This window comes from Amphiura filiformis, chromosome 2 (assembly GCF_039555335.1).
Source record: "Amphiura filiformis chromosome 2, Afil_fr2py, whole genome shotgun sequence".
Taxonomy (NCBI): Eukaryota; Metazoa; Echinodermata; class Ophiuroidea; order Amphilepidida; family Amphiuridae; genus Amphiura; species Amphiura filiformis.
In genome coordinates this window covers 61,471,734-61,490,233 of record NC_092629.1, presented here as the reverse complement: position 1 = coordinate 61,490,233, position 18,500 = coordinate 61,471,734, and the positions used below count along the sequence as shown (strand labels likewise).

The 18,500-nt window shown below is 37.8% G+C and overlaps 1 protein-coding gene across 3 annotated transcripts in view; it reads right to left on the bottom strand.

Moving 5' to 3' along the window:
- The window catches only part of LOC140146497 (uncharacterized), a 178,783-nt gene extending 166,791 nt beyond the window's left edge, over nt 1-11,992 (bottom strand). For 2 of the 3 annotated variants that reach the window (XM_072168365.1, XM_072168364.1), the window contains exon 1: nt 11,675-11,992. In XM_072168365.1, the coding sequence (XP_072024466.1) occupies nt 11,675-11,770 (96 nt within the window). In that variant the 5' untranslated portion in view covers nt 11,771-11,992. The remainder of the gene's footprint in view (nt 1-11,674) is intronic. The other variant, XM_072168366.1, reaches the window with a different exon arrangement.
- Nucleotides 11,993-18,500: the final 6,508 nt, after the last annotated feature.

Genomic DNA, 18,500 nt, shown 5'->3' with positions numbered 1-18,500 from the left:
CTCAACATTGAGCTCATATAGGTCAGAACTCAACAAATGAGTAAAATATTACTTATGAGCTCAATGTTGAGTTTTTTTTACTCATTTGTTGAGTTGTGACATTAATGAGCTCAATGTTGAGTAATTTTTTACTCAACTGTTGAGTTGTGACCTAATTATAAAAATAATTATCAAGCACGAATCACATAGTTTTATTTAAAAGAAACTCACATTTTACCATTAAAAAAAAAAAGACAGCCGACTCTCAACAGGCGATATTCAAAATTCCCGCGCCGAAATTGTCTAGTACAATGACGTCATGGTTATTAGTGCTCAATTGTTGCCAGCCTTTATTGTAATTACTGGGACGTCATTACACTGGACATTTCGGCGCTTCAACACGTCTTTGATCTCGTGAGCAACTGATAAGTATGTAAATAAAGGATTCTAATACGCTGGCGAAGTTACGTAATTAATCGGATTAATTACTATAGCAATAGGTGAAAACAATTTTGATCGTGTCGCGCTGCACTACAAGCAGGTTACACTCATCACATGTGTATGTCTGCAATCATAGATTGAATACAATACTGGTCTTTTTAAAGATACTAATCTTACAAGTGCAAGTGATCAGCATGATCGTATCAGTGCAGCGCGGTATATTCAAAATTTGTTTCACCTATATTGCTATGGTAGTTAAGCCGACTATTACGTAACTTCGCCAGCGTATTCAATCATGTGTTATAAACATACAATAATCATGATAATGTAAAAGCTATATCCAACGCACCAACATTAGTCTCACTACTGCTCACGGCGATATCAAATTGCTGAGAAAACTTGGTTCTAGAAAACAAGTTTGTACGTCTTTTATATGTTTTTATACGTTTCTTTTAATATTAACCTTCCAGAGTTACATCCGTATAGACTTGCTACACACGGATATTACGTGACATAATATAATTCCATGTGTAAAAAAGACTCCACTGAAATGATTTCTCACTTGGTTTTTATTTAAAACTTCCTACTTCAGAACATGAAATGGCGATATTTGCGCCACTGAAATAACTTTTATATTTCCACTCATGCGTTCATTCCGTGGGTGGGTGGGGGGGGGGAGCTTCCTGGTTCAAGGTTATGGTACATTGTCAGAGTTTTGGTATATATGATGGTGGGTTTTCAGTGGAGACCAATCCTCCCAATTGGGCGCACTTGGGCAAAAGTGCTCATAAAACTAAAGCACCCAAATGTGGTAAATTTGGGTGTTTTGAGGTGCTTTTTGTGAAATATTGGTATCTACTGATGTGTTGCAAAAACAGCAAAAAGTATAGGTATATAGAAAGTCATTAATTTCGTTTCTTCATCCATCCAAAGACCCTCAATGCACTCTATATTCCACTCCAATAGATATCCAATTGCCTTTGGGTTGATCAATTACATTAGCAATCTTTTAAGAGTGAAATATGACATTGCACCCTATATAAAACGGAGTCCACTTAGGTCAGACGCTTGTCCTACTGCCAATTGTTAATAATTACTGATTACTTTCACTTTCAATGTTTGTAATTATTGGAATAATTACAAAATTAAAACCGAAATTAGGACTGACAAGCATTGTACCTGACGCATACCACAGCCATTAAATGCTTTGTCCGATCGTTCATTTAAAACCCTTGGAATTGAGTCAATTGACGGTCTGAGTTTCGGTAGACAAGTGCCAAATTATATGAAAACAACGGGTCGTTTTCAATTTCATTAAAAATCCTTTCATTGTCACCTCATTTAAAATCATTAGAAAATTTAGTGCAGCTACTGCCATGGTGAAAACTATACCATTTGATATCCACATGCAAGACTTGACCTTAATCTTCCACACACAAAATAAATAAATGCATGTCTACCAGGGGGTGGATTTCGACTGGATGATAGGCCCACTTTAAAATTATAAGTCGGATTGTCTTTCAAACTTTGGAGATTGGGACGTTTTTACTGCAGTGACGAGATACTCACGGAAAAATTATAAACTGGCTCCAAATTACGAATCTGTATTAAAATTAAATGGCCTGCATTAAAACATGACTTGTGTAGGCCTATAGGTATGTAGCATTTTAACATGTCTTCTACACCTGGAATTACGAATATCGCATCGCATTTGCGCCTAAAAATATGCCTATTCCTCAAATGGGGTGCAAACTGCGATGAGATTTGGACATGTCAAGCCCCATACATAATTAAGCAGCCCTGTAAAAATGTATCGGATTTCATATAATTAATCAAAATCAGCTTGATTTCTAATAATGGTTGTTAAAACCAAAGTAGCGCCCAAAATTCCAAAATCAGTAGACCCTACGTTAATATTCCCCTTTATCATGTTTATTTAAAAAGGCATTTCGATGTTGGAGGCCTGCATGCAATTGCACCACGTGCAGGTGAAATAGTAATCCCAACTTGAAAAGTGAGGTGCAATTTTGCACCTCAAGAAAAGTGCTGGGTGAGACCATTTTTCTAGGGCGAATGGTCTTATATGCCCATGACCTACGATGTGGCGCTGCCAAATGATCCCTACTCACCATGACCCACTCAACCACCACCACCTAAAGCTGAAGACCTATGGTTGAAACCTGGTCTTCGAAGTATGTTTCTCATCATCACATGACTAATTGAACCAAGTGCCAGCAAGGATGTCACATCCTATACCCTGCCAGATGGTTTGTGCCTCGTGCTCGTCGACATAGTCGACATGTTAGAGTGTATCCAAGTGGCGAATTACATTTTTCTCAGCGTATTTAAAATAGTTGGAATATGGTTTCCCCAATCTTGCAAAACAAGTGTGCCTCCCAGCAACGATTTAATAACATTCATTTCTGAAACGTCTTGTGCAAAACATTCTAACATAATGTTTAAATATAAACCCGACATTTAAATGCTTTTAAAACGTTTTAACCATAACTAAAACACGTTTATAACGTTTTAAAAATAAGTTATGTTTGTCGTTGGGTCATCAAACAAATCTGCATGGTATACAAAAACATATCGAGTTCCAAAAAGAATATTACTGTCTTCTCAGGAGGACTTGCCCTTGATGGTGAAGAACCATTGAAAGATCTCATGGCGCTCTAAAAACATTTTTAGTTCTATGAAACTCACGTAGAATCTTTATTGGTCCTACTAATTTTCTTACATTTTCACGAACCCTCAAGTTCCACAGAGTGTCTTAAGCTCCTTTTGTGGTTCCTCCTAAGAACCTTCAAGCAAACATTGCTTCAAGGGACCAAAGGTTCTCCTGAGAGGGTTCCATTTGGAACTTTCTCTCCCGAAAGTGTAAACATATCATCACAAACATGCAGGCAAGCTGTATTATAGAAGCTTAAAACGATGCCAGGTTCACCAGTCATATGCCCCCTCCCCTCCAACTGAGCAAATGTTCATGTACCTGTTTCATTTGAAGTCGAACGAGATCATATTTTAAAATGTTGACGAAAAATTGTTACGGAAGTCTGTCATGATAACAGCTATAACTCTGATACGCAACATTAAGGCTACATTATATCGGACACATGTGGCTGCAATACCGTTATGAACTTGGCAAATCTATCCTTAATGGTGCAATGAAGTGCTGTTCCTCATATCAGGACTTTCCTCAATTTCACAAATGACATTTTCACCATCCATCCTGCATGGATAAAATGAGCACCATACTCCATATTAAATCATTATAAATTATTGAGTTTATGGACACCCTGTATACACCCTATAGGAATGCGTGATAGATGATACAACAATATAAACAACGTAGTAGCTGACGGAGCCACCGAGTACCCCCCCAACTTGTATGCAAAACAACCCAGCAAATAACGTCTAAATAATTGAGAGCCGTGAAGAAATGTTACGGCTCTCTCCCACTAAAACCACGCTATTGACGAATCAACGTTACCATGGTAACCAGTCATGTAGTACCGCGGTTACCGCATCATAGCTGAACCATAATGCTTCGGCAGTATATTGTGGAATATCACTGTCACCCGGGGGCTCATACCTTTGTGGGAGATATGAAAAGGACCCAAAATAGGAATATTGACCTATATAGTTCTTATGAGCAGTGTCATCCCCGGTGGGGAAATTATTTTTTATTATATATTCTTTACTTCTGATCTCTTTCATTTGACACCACTCAGGAGGTCATACCTTCTTGGGATTTTAAGATTTGAAAGGAGGGCCCAAAATAGGAATATTGACACGGGTCTTATGAGGAGTGTGACCCCCAGTGGGGAAATAATTTTAATGCATTCTATATTTCTTTCTCTTTCATTTGACACCACTCAGGGGGTTATACCTTCTTGGCATTTCGAGATATGAAAAGGACCCAAAATATGAATATTGACCCGGGTCTCATGAGGAGTGTCACCGCCGGTGGGGAAAATAATTTTAATACATTCTTTACTTCTTTCTCTTTTAGTTGACACCACTCAGGGGGTCATACCTTCTTGGTATTTCAAGATATGAAAAGGACCAAAATATGTATATTGACCAATGTCTTCTGAGGAGTGTTACCCCCGGTGGGGAAATTATTTTCATTATATTCTTTACTTTGTTCTTTTTCATTTGGCACCACTCGGGGGTCATACCTTCTTGGCATTTTGAGATATGAAAAGGACCCATATATAAATATTAACCCAGGGCTTATTATTATGAGTGCCACCCCCGGTTGGGAAAATATTTTTATTATATTCTTTACTTCTTCATCTTTCATTTGATACCACTTGGGGGTTCACACCTTTGTGGCATTTAAAGATATGTCCATTTCAGACCAAAAGGCTGGCAAGTAAGTAACATAGACTAATACCGTAGGCTGATACCATTTCATGGTTCAGCAAAAACCAAGATATACACAGAGTGGTCATATTACACTGCAGCACAGTAGCCCATAATCATGATAATATAGAGCTAATTTGGGTCACCAAGTTTGTTCACATGTAACTAACTCTTGCCAAATGGATTACAATCATTACATTAATCATTTCTGAAGATGTAGCATTCACAAGTATTTATTTATCTTAAGATTTGTGATATGTGTGTCTGTCTCTTCGCCCTTATTCTCGGAACTGACAGGTCAAATTTGCATTTGTTAGGTCATCCGAGATCAAAGGTCCGGTCAAATTTTAAAGTAGCTCTGATCGGGCTGTATCTCGGAAAAAACAATCCTCGGCATGGGGAGTATGAAACCGCAAAGGTCATCCGAGGGCAAAGGTCAGGTCAAATTTGAAGTTGCTTCAATCAGAACTCATTAAACGATCCCCGACCGAGACCTTGACATCCGAGACCGAGACCTGCAAAACCAGGTCACGAGACCTGGTCTCGAGACCTAGAACACTGCTATCAACTAGTCCAATAATCTTGCAGCACCCTATATACCCTATACATTGTATACTTTGGAATGTATCATAGGCTATATCTAACACCTATACAACGTCACTTTGGAAACACTTCGCACTCAATTGTTACCAAATTCTTACAACATGACCAGCCCTACAGGACGCACCATTGAATTTGATTCGGGGAGGTGGGCATGGGAATTTGGTTCGGACAAAACTTTTTTTTTAATGTGGACCCGGCCCCTACCTATGCCTTATGCAGAGTTTGGTGGGCAATTTTTTCACTCATAAGTGGGCGATTTTTTAATTTTCGTCTCACTCCCCTGGATGGTGCACCCGGGGCCGGGGTGCACCATAAACGAGTTTTAACAGTGCTCGTTTCCCAAATCAAAATTTTTTACTAAATACTAGTACTAGTATACATAGATCAATCATCAAGTGCATCTGGAAATACGAGTGTCATGAACTTCGACTAAGTATTTTCCTAAATCTTCTCGCACTTTTCCTGCCCGAAGATATGGCCATCCTTCAATCGCCACCTTGAGCCGGACCTTGAGACATGTCACTTTCACCCTGCACTTTAACACCTTTTTGAGCCATTTAAGGGACGCACCATTAGACTTCAAGGGGGGGGGGTAGGAAGTTGGGGTCGGGGAAAAAAATTCGCCGCCGTAGGAGGCGAAGTGGTTTTTTTCGCCGACGAAGGCGGCAATTTTTTTTAGTGTTGGTGGGGAAAGTTTTTTTTTGCTCAAATAGTGGGGAAAGTTTTTTCTTCAAAACTTCCTACCCCCCCCCCCCATTGAAGTCTAATGGTGCGTCCCTAAGCTCAATTTAAGTCATTTTTACACAAGGTTGCAAGACTTAGTGTTGACAAAAATGAATGTTAGGGTGTGTACATGGTTGTTTCCGGTGTTATTTTTCTGCCTCCGCAGGAGGTAGTATGCTTTGAAATTTACACCTAAAATGCCGCACATTGCGCGGCATGTAGGCCGATTGTACAAATTTATATTCTGACAAGTACTCTAATTTCCGCCCAATATCGAGAGCCCAATATATATCCCCCACCTCTTTGCGCCATACATAAATTCGCCTATCGCCATTTCCGAATGTTCAAAAAGGTAATCACGCTTCCTCAGCATGTGCAATAAATTAGCATTAAAATTAATCTTATTCTATAGGGATTCTAGAAACGCCTAGCACGTGGCGCCAATGGCGTGGGTCTATCAAGTTAATGAATTATGCATTAGAATATTTTCAAACTCATATGTTGTATAATTGAAGACCGAATTAAAAAAGACTAGCTTGCGTATGCCGTCATGTAAACCAGACCAAAAAATGCCATACTGCGCAGGTCAGCAACCAATCACGGCGCGCCTTTGTCATGACGTCAGACGCAAACTAGTCTTTTTTAATTCGATCTTTAATCCTAGGTTGTAACCTCAGCGCTCATCAGCAGCCACACCACCTCAATGCCTTCGGTGTGATCAGCAGCTTTATCGTTGAAGACAAGTTGGAAAACCGTTATGCTGTGGCAATGGGAATACACCTCAAACAAGGTTTAATTTCATGATTACATGAAACCTGATTATTAATGCAAAAACTTTGGCTGGAGAAGTTGAAGCTGACGTTCATGGCGACACTTTGGATGTGATAATTTGACATCATGGATTGTTTTGTGCAAAATTGGAGGTATTTTTGTGCCACGGCGAGTCAGCAGACCGACTGGCATGCATGCTAGGCTCGACTAGGCCACAATGATGATCCGATGCATTTGAACTGCAATGTATGGTATGATACGCCTAGCCGCGCCTATGGCCGGCTTCATTGCTGCCCGGGCATTGCTGTTCAAATACATGTACTAAAGTATTGCAATTTTATTGCGTTGATATAATTCGGAATAATTCGTTTTAAAGTATTTGCTTCCCCAATTCCCATGCGTGGTTGTGTTTTATGTTCTACTGAGTACTGTTGCAATATTTTTGCATGCATACCCATGACCGTTTCAAGACTTTGACTGAGAAATTTGCTTTTTGTTTGTTAAGATAAAAATAAAAATAAAATGCAAGAATCATCTTTCCCCACACAATACTTCTTACAAACAAGGTGTTGATATTGGCCCTTTCGATGCAAGACAAAGCACAAATGAAGGAAACAAAACAAAACAATAATGTTTTGATTTTTTATTCAATTACACATACAAAAGAGTAATGACCTATAAAAGACCCCCTAAATATAATAATATTAATATTATTTTAGTCCTGAATACAAAATATAATAAACAAGCATTAAAAAAATCTGAAACGTTACAATCTTAATTTTCAGTCAAAAAATCCACGAGAAATGACTCTTGATACAACTTAGGCATATATGCATTTAAAAAACAGAAACGGCTGCCTGCATCTGGAACTCTTCATATCTGAAAGTTTGAAGGTCTTATTTCATACATCAGAATTATCTGCCAGATTGCAAGATGGCTTTAGGTGACCGTGGCCCTATTGGCTAATGCACAAATTTAGATTTTCTTTCTATTTAAATAATATGTTAAAGCTTATGCCCTGTAGATTACATTCGGTTCTTGAGATATGGCCTGTCAAAATGGTGCGAACCCAAAACAAAAAATTGACAACAACTTTCTTTTTATTTTCTATATTTTTGACAAGTCCAGTTGCCAGATGATTTTCTAATTACATGTATGAATTATGCAAAGTAAAGATTTCAGATACAATTAAAAGAGCTATAGTAGGCCTACTGAGGCATGGTACATGGGTAGAACACACAGTGTAGACCTACTACAAAATTACGGTTGCGTTTTGGCAAATTTCAATTTGCATAATTAATTTGGGCCACTTATTAGAAAAGTTGATTAGGGCCCTAATTAATTATGCAAATGGAAATTTGCATGGAAAAAAACATTCATGGGTTTTATATCTTATTTTGTAGCCGATCTGAACATTCTACTTTGTACAATTCTTGCATATATAATTAGAAAATAAGGCCTACCTGACATCATTGCATATCAAAAATAAAAGAAATTTGTTGCCAACTTCTTGGTGTCGCGCCATTTTGACAGGCCATATATTTTGGTAACCGAATATCCGATTAAAATAAAATTTTCAGTCTTGTAATCAGGAGAGAATGGACTCACATATTTCAATCAGACAAAAATCTATATCCAATAGCGTTACCTTAAAGCTAGCAATGTGTCTCCTTAACTAATAACAAAAGGTGCCCACTGGTATCTTGGAGGCATTGTCTTTTTTAAAGACATTTCTTGTTTTAAAGTGTATATCAAATGCTGGTCAATATGCAGCCTTTTGTCCCGTTTCGTTGACAGATCATGCGATATAGGCCTATATAGGCCTAAACATGCTAAATGCCATCAGAAATGCATGAAAGTATTTTATGCGGGTCTGTCCATATTTTGGTAATCTTACACCTCACAAGCATATGAAACGATACACGTATAAAACAGTTATTATCAAAATTTAAATTAGAATTGTCTTCTTTATAGAGATAACAATAGCAGTATAACGTTGAATAAAACTTGTGCAACGTTAATAACGTTGCTATACCGTGCATGCATTGTTTTTAGACAAAAACTATAGGGCGAATCATTAATTTATTCTAGACACTGTTGTTCGAGGTACGGGTAATGTCGGGTTTGTGTGACAGGTATAAACAGCAATGTCAAATATAATCATCTATTTGTTTTCAAGTTTATTTTATTCAAATGATTGCTGAAATTTTGAAACTCTGCCAAATATCACAATAGAATGTTGCCTTCACCCTAAGAACACTGTTGTTACACAATGTACAGGTGCGAGTGTCATTTTAAAAATAATAAAAATATTTCAATGAAAAAATATAGGCCTACAAGAAACGTAATAATATGATGAAGTGGAGGAGGACTGAGTGACCTTCTGTTTCTAGATACAAAAGTTACAAGCTAATTTGCTTCAATTTTCTTGGCTTACAGTCTTCCCTGCTATAACCAATAAAAGGTCAACAGAAGTTCAATCCAAAAAAACTAGGCCTATGAAACTGTAGCTATATTAAATTAAATAGTGATAAAGAATCGTGCCACCATGCAAGTTTCAATAACAAATCTAAAGAACCACTACGCACGTTTATTTGCTCTCATTTGAAAGAACCTTCTATTTTGATTTCAAATTTGCCACATTTTTAACCATTTCGTAATATTTCAATATCAAACTGCAAACAAAGGGTTTGCAATCCCTGCAGCATGCAGCAGACCGTACGTGTAATGCCAAATTACAAAGTTTCAGAAACGCCGGTTATATTTCATTTTGGCACAAGTTTCTGCCATCTGATTATACTGAGCTACGTTTTGTTTCAATATAATACAAATTTTAAATGTGATACTTCAAAACAAGGCGCAGAACAGATTGTGGATAATCAGAAATGAAAGGAATCGTATCCACTTTTGTGGATGTATGCAGACTGCCTGTTTCTTGGTCGTGTCGCATGTTCTCCAACTCAGTCGGTATTCACATACTCTAAACCATGTCACCTACAAACCAATTCCATTATTCCAACATACCAAAAATCATGGTCAGGTTTGCGATTGGTATGAAGGCGAATCAATGAGACCCTAAAAAATACTCAAAGTTCAAGAAATTTATTTTACTTTCAATCACTTTTATACAAGGTATGAAGCATAGCCAAGAACGTTTCTGTTTTTCCGAAGTTAATACAAAAGACCAAAGAAACTGCTCAAAATTAAATTTGGACGACATTAAAAGCCTCCGCCGGTCTTTTGATTGTCATGGTCAATTACATCTTGTATAAATACATAATTATACGTGATACTTCAACTTGTACATACAGACATAGGGCTAGGCTAGATATGCCTTGTTTCACATCTCTATTTTGTTTGGTTGCTGCTGTCAATTTACTTTTCTCTGACGCTCACTCATGGCTTATTATTCGGAAATGAACTTTGACCCCTTTGCCACAATTTTGGCAGTAAAACCCTTGTGTGAATAAATCAACATATTTGCTGACATCGTGCTTTTGTATAAAACGGCATTAAATATCATTTTATGGCAGTTCTAAACTAAACTTTTTTCCTCAAATTTATACTAGTACCAGGCCTATAGGCCTATATATCGATATTAAATATACATTTTGTATGCCGGACAAATCTTGAGTAAAGTGCTCATTGCATGTGCTGCAGTTTATGTGTTTACTTGTTTACTTGTTTGTACGTGTTTGTTTGTTGGTAGGATGTTTGCTTGTTTGTTTGCTTTTATGTCTGATTGGTTAACAAATACAGTTGTTTATTTTGGTAAGTAGGCCTAATACCTCACAGTAAAGGACAAGGCCTTCGCCTATCATTCATTTTCTAAATTGGAGGCAACAGCAGAGAGTCAGCAAGGCGTCAAGCTTAATAAAAATCTGTATGTATGTAGATTTCCGTATATGAAAATCATTGCTTTACCGATATGCATAATGTTACATCCGATTTTGGAAACATATCAGATGCATAGATCCCCGATACAGATGCGTGGAAATCGCTTTTCTGCATGACCTACATAGCTCATCGATACTCACATAACCCTTCGCATGCGCATTCAGGATCTGGATCTGTACCGCGGGGATCTGTAACTATACATTTAAACATGAATTTTATATGATTATAATTGGCATAGAGCTTTTGTTGTTAAATTGTTGCTTTTTGTCGTCGAGGAGAGATTTTTGAACCCCTATTTCTCACATGAAAACCATTTTGCGCGATAGGCGGAAACCTCTGATCTGTACAGCATACAGAGCTCAAGTGACTTCAAATTAGACTTCATCAGTGCTGACTTTGACTCTCTACACATGTGTATAATCGTGTCTCCCTCCCTTGGGGGTATATTGATGATTCTCTGTATACATGACCTCAGCTGAGGATACACAAGACCAAAAGACCTTGGTGAATGAAAATAACACGGTCATCATCCTACACATAAACCAACTGGAGTCTAGCGTAGAACTGCTGAACCAATGCTAGGCATGTTTGTATATGTACTCATTGTTTCAAGATGATATCAAATATATTCATGAAAGTTGTTATTAATTTTGTAATATAAATCTTGTATCGATATTAAAGACAGGAAAAAAGATTTAATTAATTTTTAAAATATATTTTTACCAAAAAATGAACAATATTCATGTTTGTTTTTAAAAATTAACATTTTATAAAATGTTTGAGGGTCATTTATCAGACATCTGCAGCCTTTCCTCTGGACATGATGAACTTGATGCTCACTCAGTGGTATGTTTTAAACGTGAAACAAATATAAAGGGTAAGTACTTACAGGAACATCATATGCCTTTGGCGATGGTTTTGCCTCCACAAGTAGCAGTACCGGCAAAAGCGCCGAAAAAATCAAACTAAGTCCAACTACTTTCATGGTGAAAACTGCCTGTATTGCTCAGTCCGAAGCTATTCCAAAACTGGTATCCACGGTGATGTTACTATAGTAAGCTCCGTGATGAACTTTATGGCCTATTCACCATAACTATCTATTTATCTATCTGTGAATTAACACACAAACAGACATAGAGATAGACCGCCCGGCTTGGCTGGGAGTAGCAACCCAAGTCAACCTTTCAAGTCAGCGAGAAAGGTAACATACATCAGAGAGTCGGTGTTGCTATCAGCAGCGTGTCTGATGATAATAAGGCGCCCAAATTTTACATAATTTGCATTCACATCATCATGTTTGAAGACATGAAAATTGACAAATACATCAATACACAAGCATGCCTCGCAAAGCGGTTTTATTTTAATGCGCCCATGATAGGTGGCGGAACCGGGGACACGCCCTAAATGTTTGCAAGAAAAGATGCCCCCACTAGATATCTTTTTTAAATTAAGCAATAATCTTCCTTTTAGCACACCCGTGTTTTGGGCCCAACTAGGGTAAAATTGTCAAATTTTGTGCGCACTATAACCAAAACCGCCTTCATTGGAAAATGGAATACGCAAGAAAGTCTTTATAGTAAAAACCTGAAATATGCTCGTCCCCGGCCCAAATTGTAAATGCTTCAGCTTCAAAACCTTTTGTATGCATAAAAATAGCCCAATTGAGGCGACACACCGGCGGTATCAGCAACACTCTACTTCGCACAAGGCAAGGCACATTTTCTGTCGATTGTCACCACTTCCAGAGGTCATCATTATTTTCCTTGAATGTTCAATGGTAGTATTAACAGTTTTTAAAGGACGAAGCTGAACAAAATGTGCCGAAACCACACTTTTCGTGAATATTTGTTGTCAAATAAATTAATTACTTTGAAAAATACTTGGACAAGCATCCATGGAAACAATATTGGCCCTGTAGTTTGTATTAGTCCTAGAAACTATACTAATTTACTATAGCATATAAAATTGGGCGCCCAAGCCTCCGAAAAACTCGTGATAAAAAGAGAGGAACCCGGGGAGGAACCACGAGTCTTGGCGTTGGAACCATGAGTCTTTGGCGTTGAAAATTGTAGCAACGCAACAGTTTTCTCTCGGTAAGACGTAGGATAAATTCTTGTTTTATGAAGCGTAAAATTTATGTTATTAGATTTTGAAGAGACTATGGAGACACCAGGCAGCTAAGACTTCTTTATATCGATTTAAAGGGAAAATTAAGTGGGTAATTCCACAAAAATAATATGAGCAAGGTCTACTGACGATCAAAGCTTTTAGTTTCCTGGACAAATAAAATAATACCCTTGAACTAAAGTGTATGCAGGCTAACATTTGAGATTTTATGCATTATACGCAATTTATTCCATTTTAATCCCGGATAATAATAAATCCTTTCTTTAATGCATTGATTTCGATATGTTTGATTGCAGAATTGAGTCATTTCATTGATCAAAACAATACAAGTATAAAAGGAAGTTTTAAAAGAATGGAATAAAATGTAATTGTATCATGGTCAAAGCCCGGGGGTCAAAGCAAATGACGCTGGTGCGGTACAAGGTTGCATAACAACATCAAAACAAACGATGTTGCAAAACAATGGAGATGTGTTGACATCATCAGCAGAGCCCCAGGTACGTCGATTTATAAGAGGCATTTAAGGCAGGGTAGGCCTAAAGTTTACCATTTTTACTGAAGTCGAAAATATATAGCCTACACAATCAAAATTGTAATATTTCCAATGTCCATTTTGTCTTCGGTTAAAAAGGTATTAATCATTGTTTTCAAATATAGATCCGCTAATTTTACCAATCTCAGTCCGCTGGGCCCCATGTTAGACCATCCCATGTTAGACTGGCTTTTTTGCTAAATTAATTGGGCTACCCTGGGTAAATATGAATGATAAATAAAATACAACAACTATACATGTCTTGAGATATGTTAGAAATAAACTTAAGAAAAACCATGGGACAAACTTCGTCAATTTCTCAGTTTACTAATATGCCCTACTATACTACTTTCTGGTATAATTTTGAACCCGAATCAACCATATCAAACAGGCGGGTCAAGATGTCGCGTCGTCTGCTACGAAATTCCGCGTCAAATGGATACAATTAAGTATAACTCCACAAAACGGGGCGGGGCAAAGTAGGGGTTCTGAGATGTGATTGGAGAATGCCTAGCGGTTCCCAGGGACCAACAATAAAGACATGTGTATTAACCCTGGGGATACTGGGCAAAAGGATGATTTTTCTATGAGCTTCTATGCACTTCTTTGCGGCACGTTTCTATGCAACTACATAGGCCCTACAGCGCGATTAAAATGTACCTGTTTGAAGTTTGGAATATTTTCGGAGTGACAAAACCAAAAATGAATTTAAAATAATAACATAATAATAACTAGTGGCAAATGGTGGTCATAGACCACAAACCTAGCTAGGGCATGTTGGTGTTTTAGAGGTATCTGGCCAGGGGCGTAGCAAGCGGGGGACAGGGTGGACAGAAGTCCATGGGCCCCAGGGTGCAGGGGCCCCGAGCACAAAAAGCGAAAATTAAATAAGGGCTGATAATGTAGAGCAGGGCAGGATTTACCATTGGGCCAGATGGGCACGGGTCCAAGGGGCCCAAATTGCCCTATGCATCTTTCTTTTAGTTTTAACCCCGCATTCAAATAGCAAAATTCATGTTGAATTTTTTCGCGTGCATTTCGCGCAAATGTCCAAGTAACATCGGAACAAAATATGTTAGTCCCCCTCTATATTATACGCAAAACTTGGCCACTGACTTGAGTGCACATGCCTTCCTCGGCACGTGAGTTCGGGGCTTCCCAACTTTGGCCCCTGGTCATGAAATTTGTTGTCACTGAGTTTGAGCAAAGTATTGTGAAACTATAGCTCTCAATATCTAAGCCGCTCTTACTTTATGTTTTGTATGTATTTGCTATGGAGCAAGCAGGGCATGATGGGATACTCCCTTCAGCTGCTGTGCATAAATACTAATAAGGGACGCACCATTAGAATTCAAGGGAGGGGGGGAGTTTTGAAAAAAAAAATTCCCCCACTACATGAGCAAAAAAAAACTTTCCCCACCAACACTAAAAAGAAACTTTCCCCACCTAACTGTATAAATGCATGAAATTTTTTTTTTTTTTTTTTTCCTTTGGCGGCGAAAAAAACTTCGCCACCTTTGGCGGCGAAAAAAACCCCCACCTTCCTCCCCCCCCCCCCCCCCTTGAAGTCTAATGGTGCGTCCCTAAGACAGCCGGCTTTCGACACGCAAGAACAGTACTAATAGTATTTCAAATTAATTTGCATCATTTCAGCATATTTTCCTGACTTATAATGTAATATTCAATTTGTACATGACTAATGGTGAATTTATGACTTGGTGATTTATTGTGATAAAATTAATTTTGGTTTGTTAAAGTAGATCACGCGGTTCACACAAACCCAACTCAACCACCTCACGGAAATAGAGCCCAGGTTCAAAGCCTGCCATTTGTTCTCTAGATTGATCCTTCCAGGTGATTGGGCGGTCACACCTTCCGCGCTACATTTTTGTATACCAATTATTTTAACTACTTCTCTTTCAAATAAAGTTTTGTCAATAAACGCGCCTACATTCTGAACAATGCTTTATAACATTAATTTTTCATGTGAGTCACGCAGTCGTCAGTTGGAAATAACATGAAAAGAACATGAATTAATTTGACGGGAAATCCGTATGACTGGGTACCAAAAGTTCAATATTTGGGCCCTTGTGAGGTAAACTGACTGGTATCATCAGCGATTTCCAGTCACATATCTAATGGTGTGAGGAAATTAATCATTTCTTTTGAGGTTTTGAGCTGTGGATGGAGGAAGAAAGAAAGGAAACAATTTTACTTATCATGCTTATTGTTAATTTACATGTATATAATCTTGTCACGCCCTTACAAACAAGAACATTTTTTGTAATTTTAAGAACAAAGTACAAAATATGGTTCAAGCATGCCTTTTAACATATTTATTCACCAATCTTTGCCCAAGAACAAATGATAATGAGACAAATGAAAGAGAATAATCCAAAATAATTAAGGTGATTACGTAACTGATGCATGCTTGAACCACATTTTGTTCTTTGTTCTCAAAATTACAAAAAATGACTTAGGCAATTGACGTAGCAGGCTGACGACATCGCTAAGATCTCAAACATTCGCAACTGAATTCTAATATATACATTCATAGAATGACCTTTGAATATTGGGTGCAAAAACTCATACTCCAACTCTTGAGGTCACAATTTGAGCTGTGATAGTTAATAGAGGTTAATGAACTGTGCCATGGGGAACGAAGCCATTACGAATCATAATAGTGAAGTGATAATTGCTCAGTGGCAAACGTACAAATAGCACTAAAAACAATTATTTAGAATTCCGCATCATTGATAGTGAACAAATCCCAAATAATCAAATACTTTCATTCATTTTTAACCAATAGCGTTTGTAGACAGCTTCAAATTGAAATTGGTATTAAAGTGGATCGTTTTTTCAAAAGCAGGTTAAAAATAGATTAGTATTAATTTTCAATAAAATATTAGCATTTACTGTCAGATATGTCCCCTTTAATTTTGAGCCGAACAAGTGAGGTAAAGCAAAGAAATTCAGAATTTACAACTAGCGCCAAAGAATGCATGTCACGCCGGCGGTTGTAATATGGTACGATCCTCTGGCGTGCGTCTGTGTGTGTCCCGCACGCCGTGTACGTAGGTGTGTGTTGACATCGCATACGCGTTCGACTAATATTTCTATCGTAATAATAAAACGCTGATTCCGGCGGTTTATTCAAAATCTCAGATTTTGACAAAACTACAGCACCTATAGTCTTGATTTTTTGCAGAGAATCTTTCTTTACTAAAGTTACATTACAATCGTGTAAAAACCTGAATTTAACATTTTTTTGAGGGCGTTCTCCTCAGCAAATGTTATAATATGGCTTTAATGTAACAGATGATATTCATCAGGGCTGTGCTACTAACCAGTAATCAAAATATTTCAAGAAGGGTCGAGAAGGAGAGGAGGGGGAATGTGACTTTCATGGGGGTTTGAAAGGCAAAGGAGGCAAGATGTTATACAGTGGGGAAGCTTCCCCTTACCACCATGGCTACGACACTATAGTAATTAATCATATATCATATTATGACTTTGAAGTTTATCAATTTACGACTTTGGTAGATCTAGATTTAATGTTGAGATGCGCTCTTCCCATACCTCGTATACAAGCATATACAGGGTTTTTGATGAAAGCTTAACTTTAACGAACCAGGCGTATATATACCAATACAATAGATTGGTCTTACAATAATACTTATTTTTATATGCTTGGATCTGTAATTTATTTGCTCAAACTCCATGATGGCGCCTGGAATAATTTAGCTTTCAACAGAAGCACTTTATATGCTTGTAGACGGGGTTTTACGGTATACCGTACTACAGTGACTCTTCCCAATGCATAATCCTTAGCAAATTAAAATGTTCCAGCATATTTCTTGATACGTGCATGCGGCATATAATTATGACTTACTCCTGAGGCTAATTTAGGCATCCTTTACGTTCAATTTAGGCCTATAGTCATGATAGTAGGCTTAATCATGGCCTAATCTACTTACAGTTCCAGGGGAGTGATGCATGGTGATGGAGTATTATAGTGCTACATGCCTTCAACTCATATTCTTCTTTTTTCATTCATTCATCCTCCCATGCATTCATTTTATCTTTCATCATATTTTATAAGGGGGAAGTCCATACAATCACCCACACACACACCCCCCGACGCGGGTATGTGGATTCCCAATCAAATTAACCTCATTTTAGCCTTAAACATTAAGGGTACTTGCCCATCAATTTCATTCAGGGGCGTGTTTGAAAAACGGCACAGCGCATTAGTAAAAAGAATAAAAAATATTAAAATTTTCACCGGGGTTCGAACCACTGCCAACTCCACTATGCCTACTGTGCCACCACAGTGCTGTGCCACGGTGAGTGTGATTAACATTCGGCGATTTTAAAAGATATAGCCTACATATCAACACGTTTCTAGTGTAGGCCTATTGAAAATCAGATTTTGGTAGGAATACGGTCATAGAAAGACATATGACTCTACTTGTCTGTTTGTTTTCATTTAATACAAATTAATTTTGATGAATTGAACTGGTACGACTCTTAGGACTCGTGATAAACGACGATTAATTTAGTAATAATAAAATGAAAACGCTGGGTCATTCACGACGTGATTTGTAATTCATGTCAAAACCTGGGGAGGACCACACACATCTGTGTTGCATGTATACGTGCGCAATCGATACTCAATGATCCAGACAATAGCGTTTGAATATACCGCCCTTATGTCACCGTTGCGGGAAGATATACTATAGGCCTACCCTAATAGCTTACAACAGATACCCCACCGTAAATAGCTCTGTTCATTACCTCGCTGTCCCAGTATATACCCGTAGCGTATGCACTTTTGAACCATATTTTGTTCAAAAATGATAGGAAGGGACTGTTTTCAGCTAAAATGTTGGTTATCAGCAGATGCTTGATGATACCGGGAAGTGTTGCAGAAAGGTAAGCGTACTCTTTATTTATTCAAAATATCACATATCAATGAATTTAAATTGGAAATCCAAAACGGAAATGTCAGGTCAAAATTTTCACCTTAGAATTATTGTGAAATAAAATCAAACCA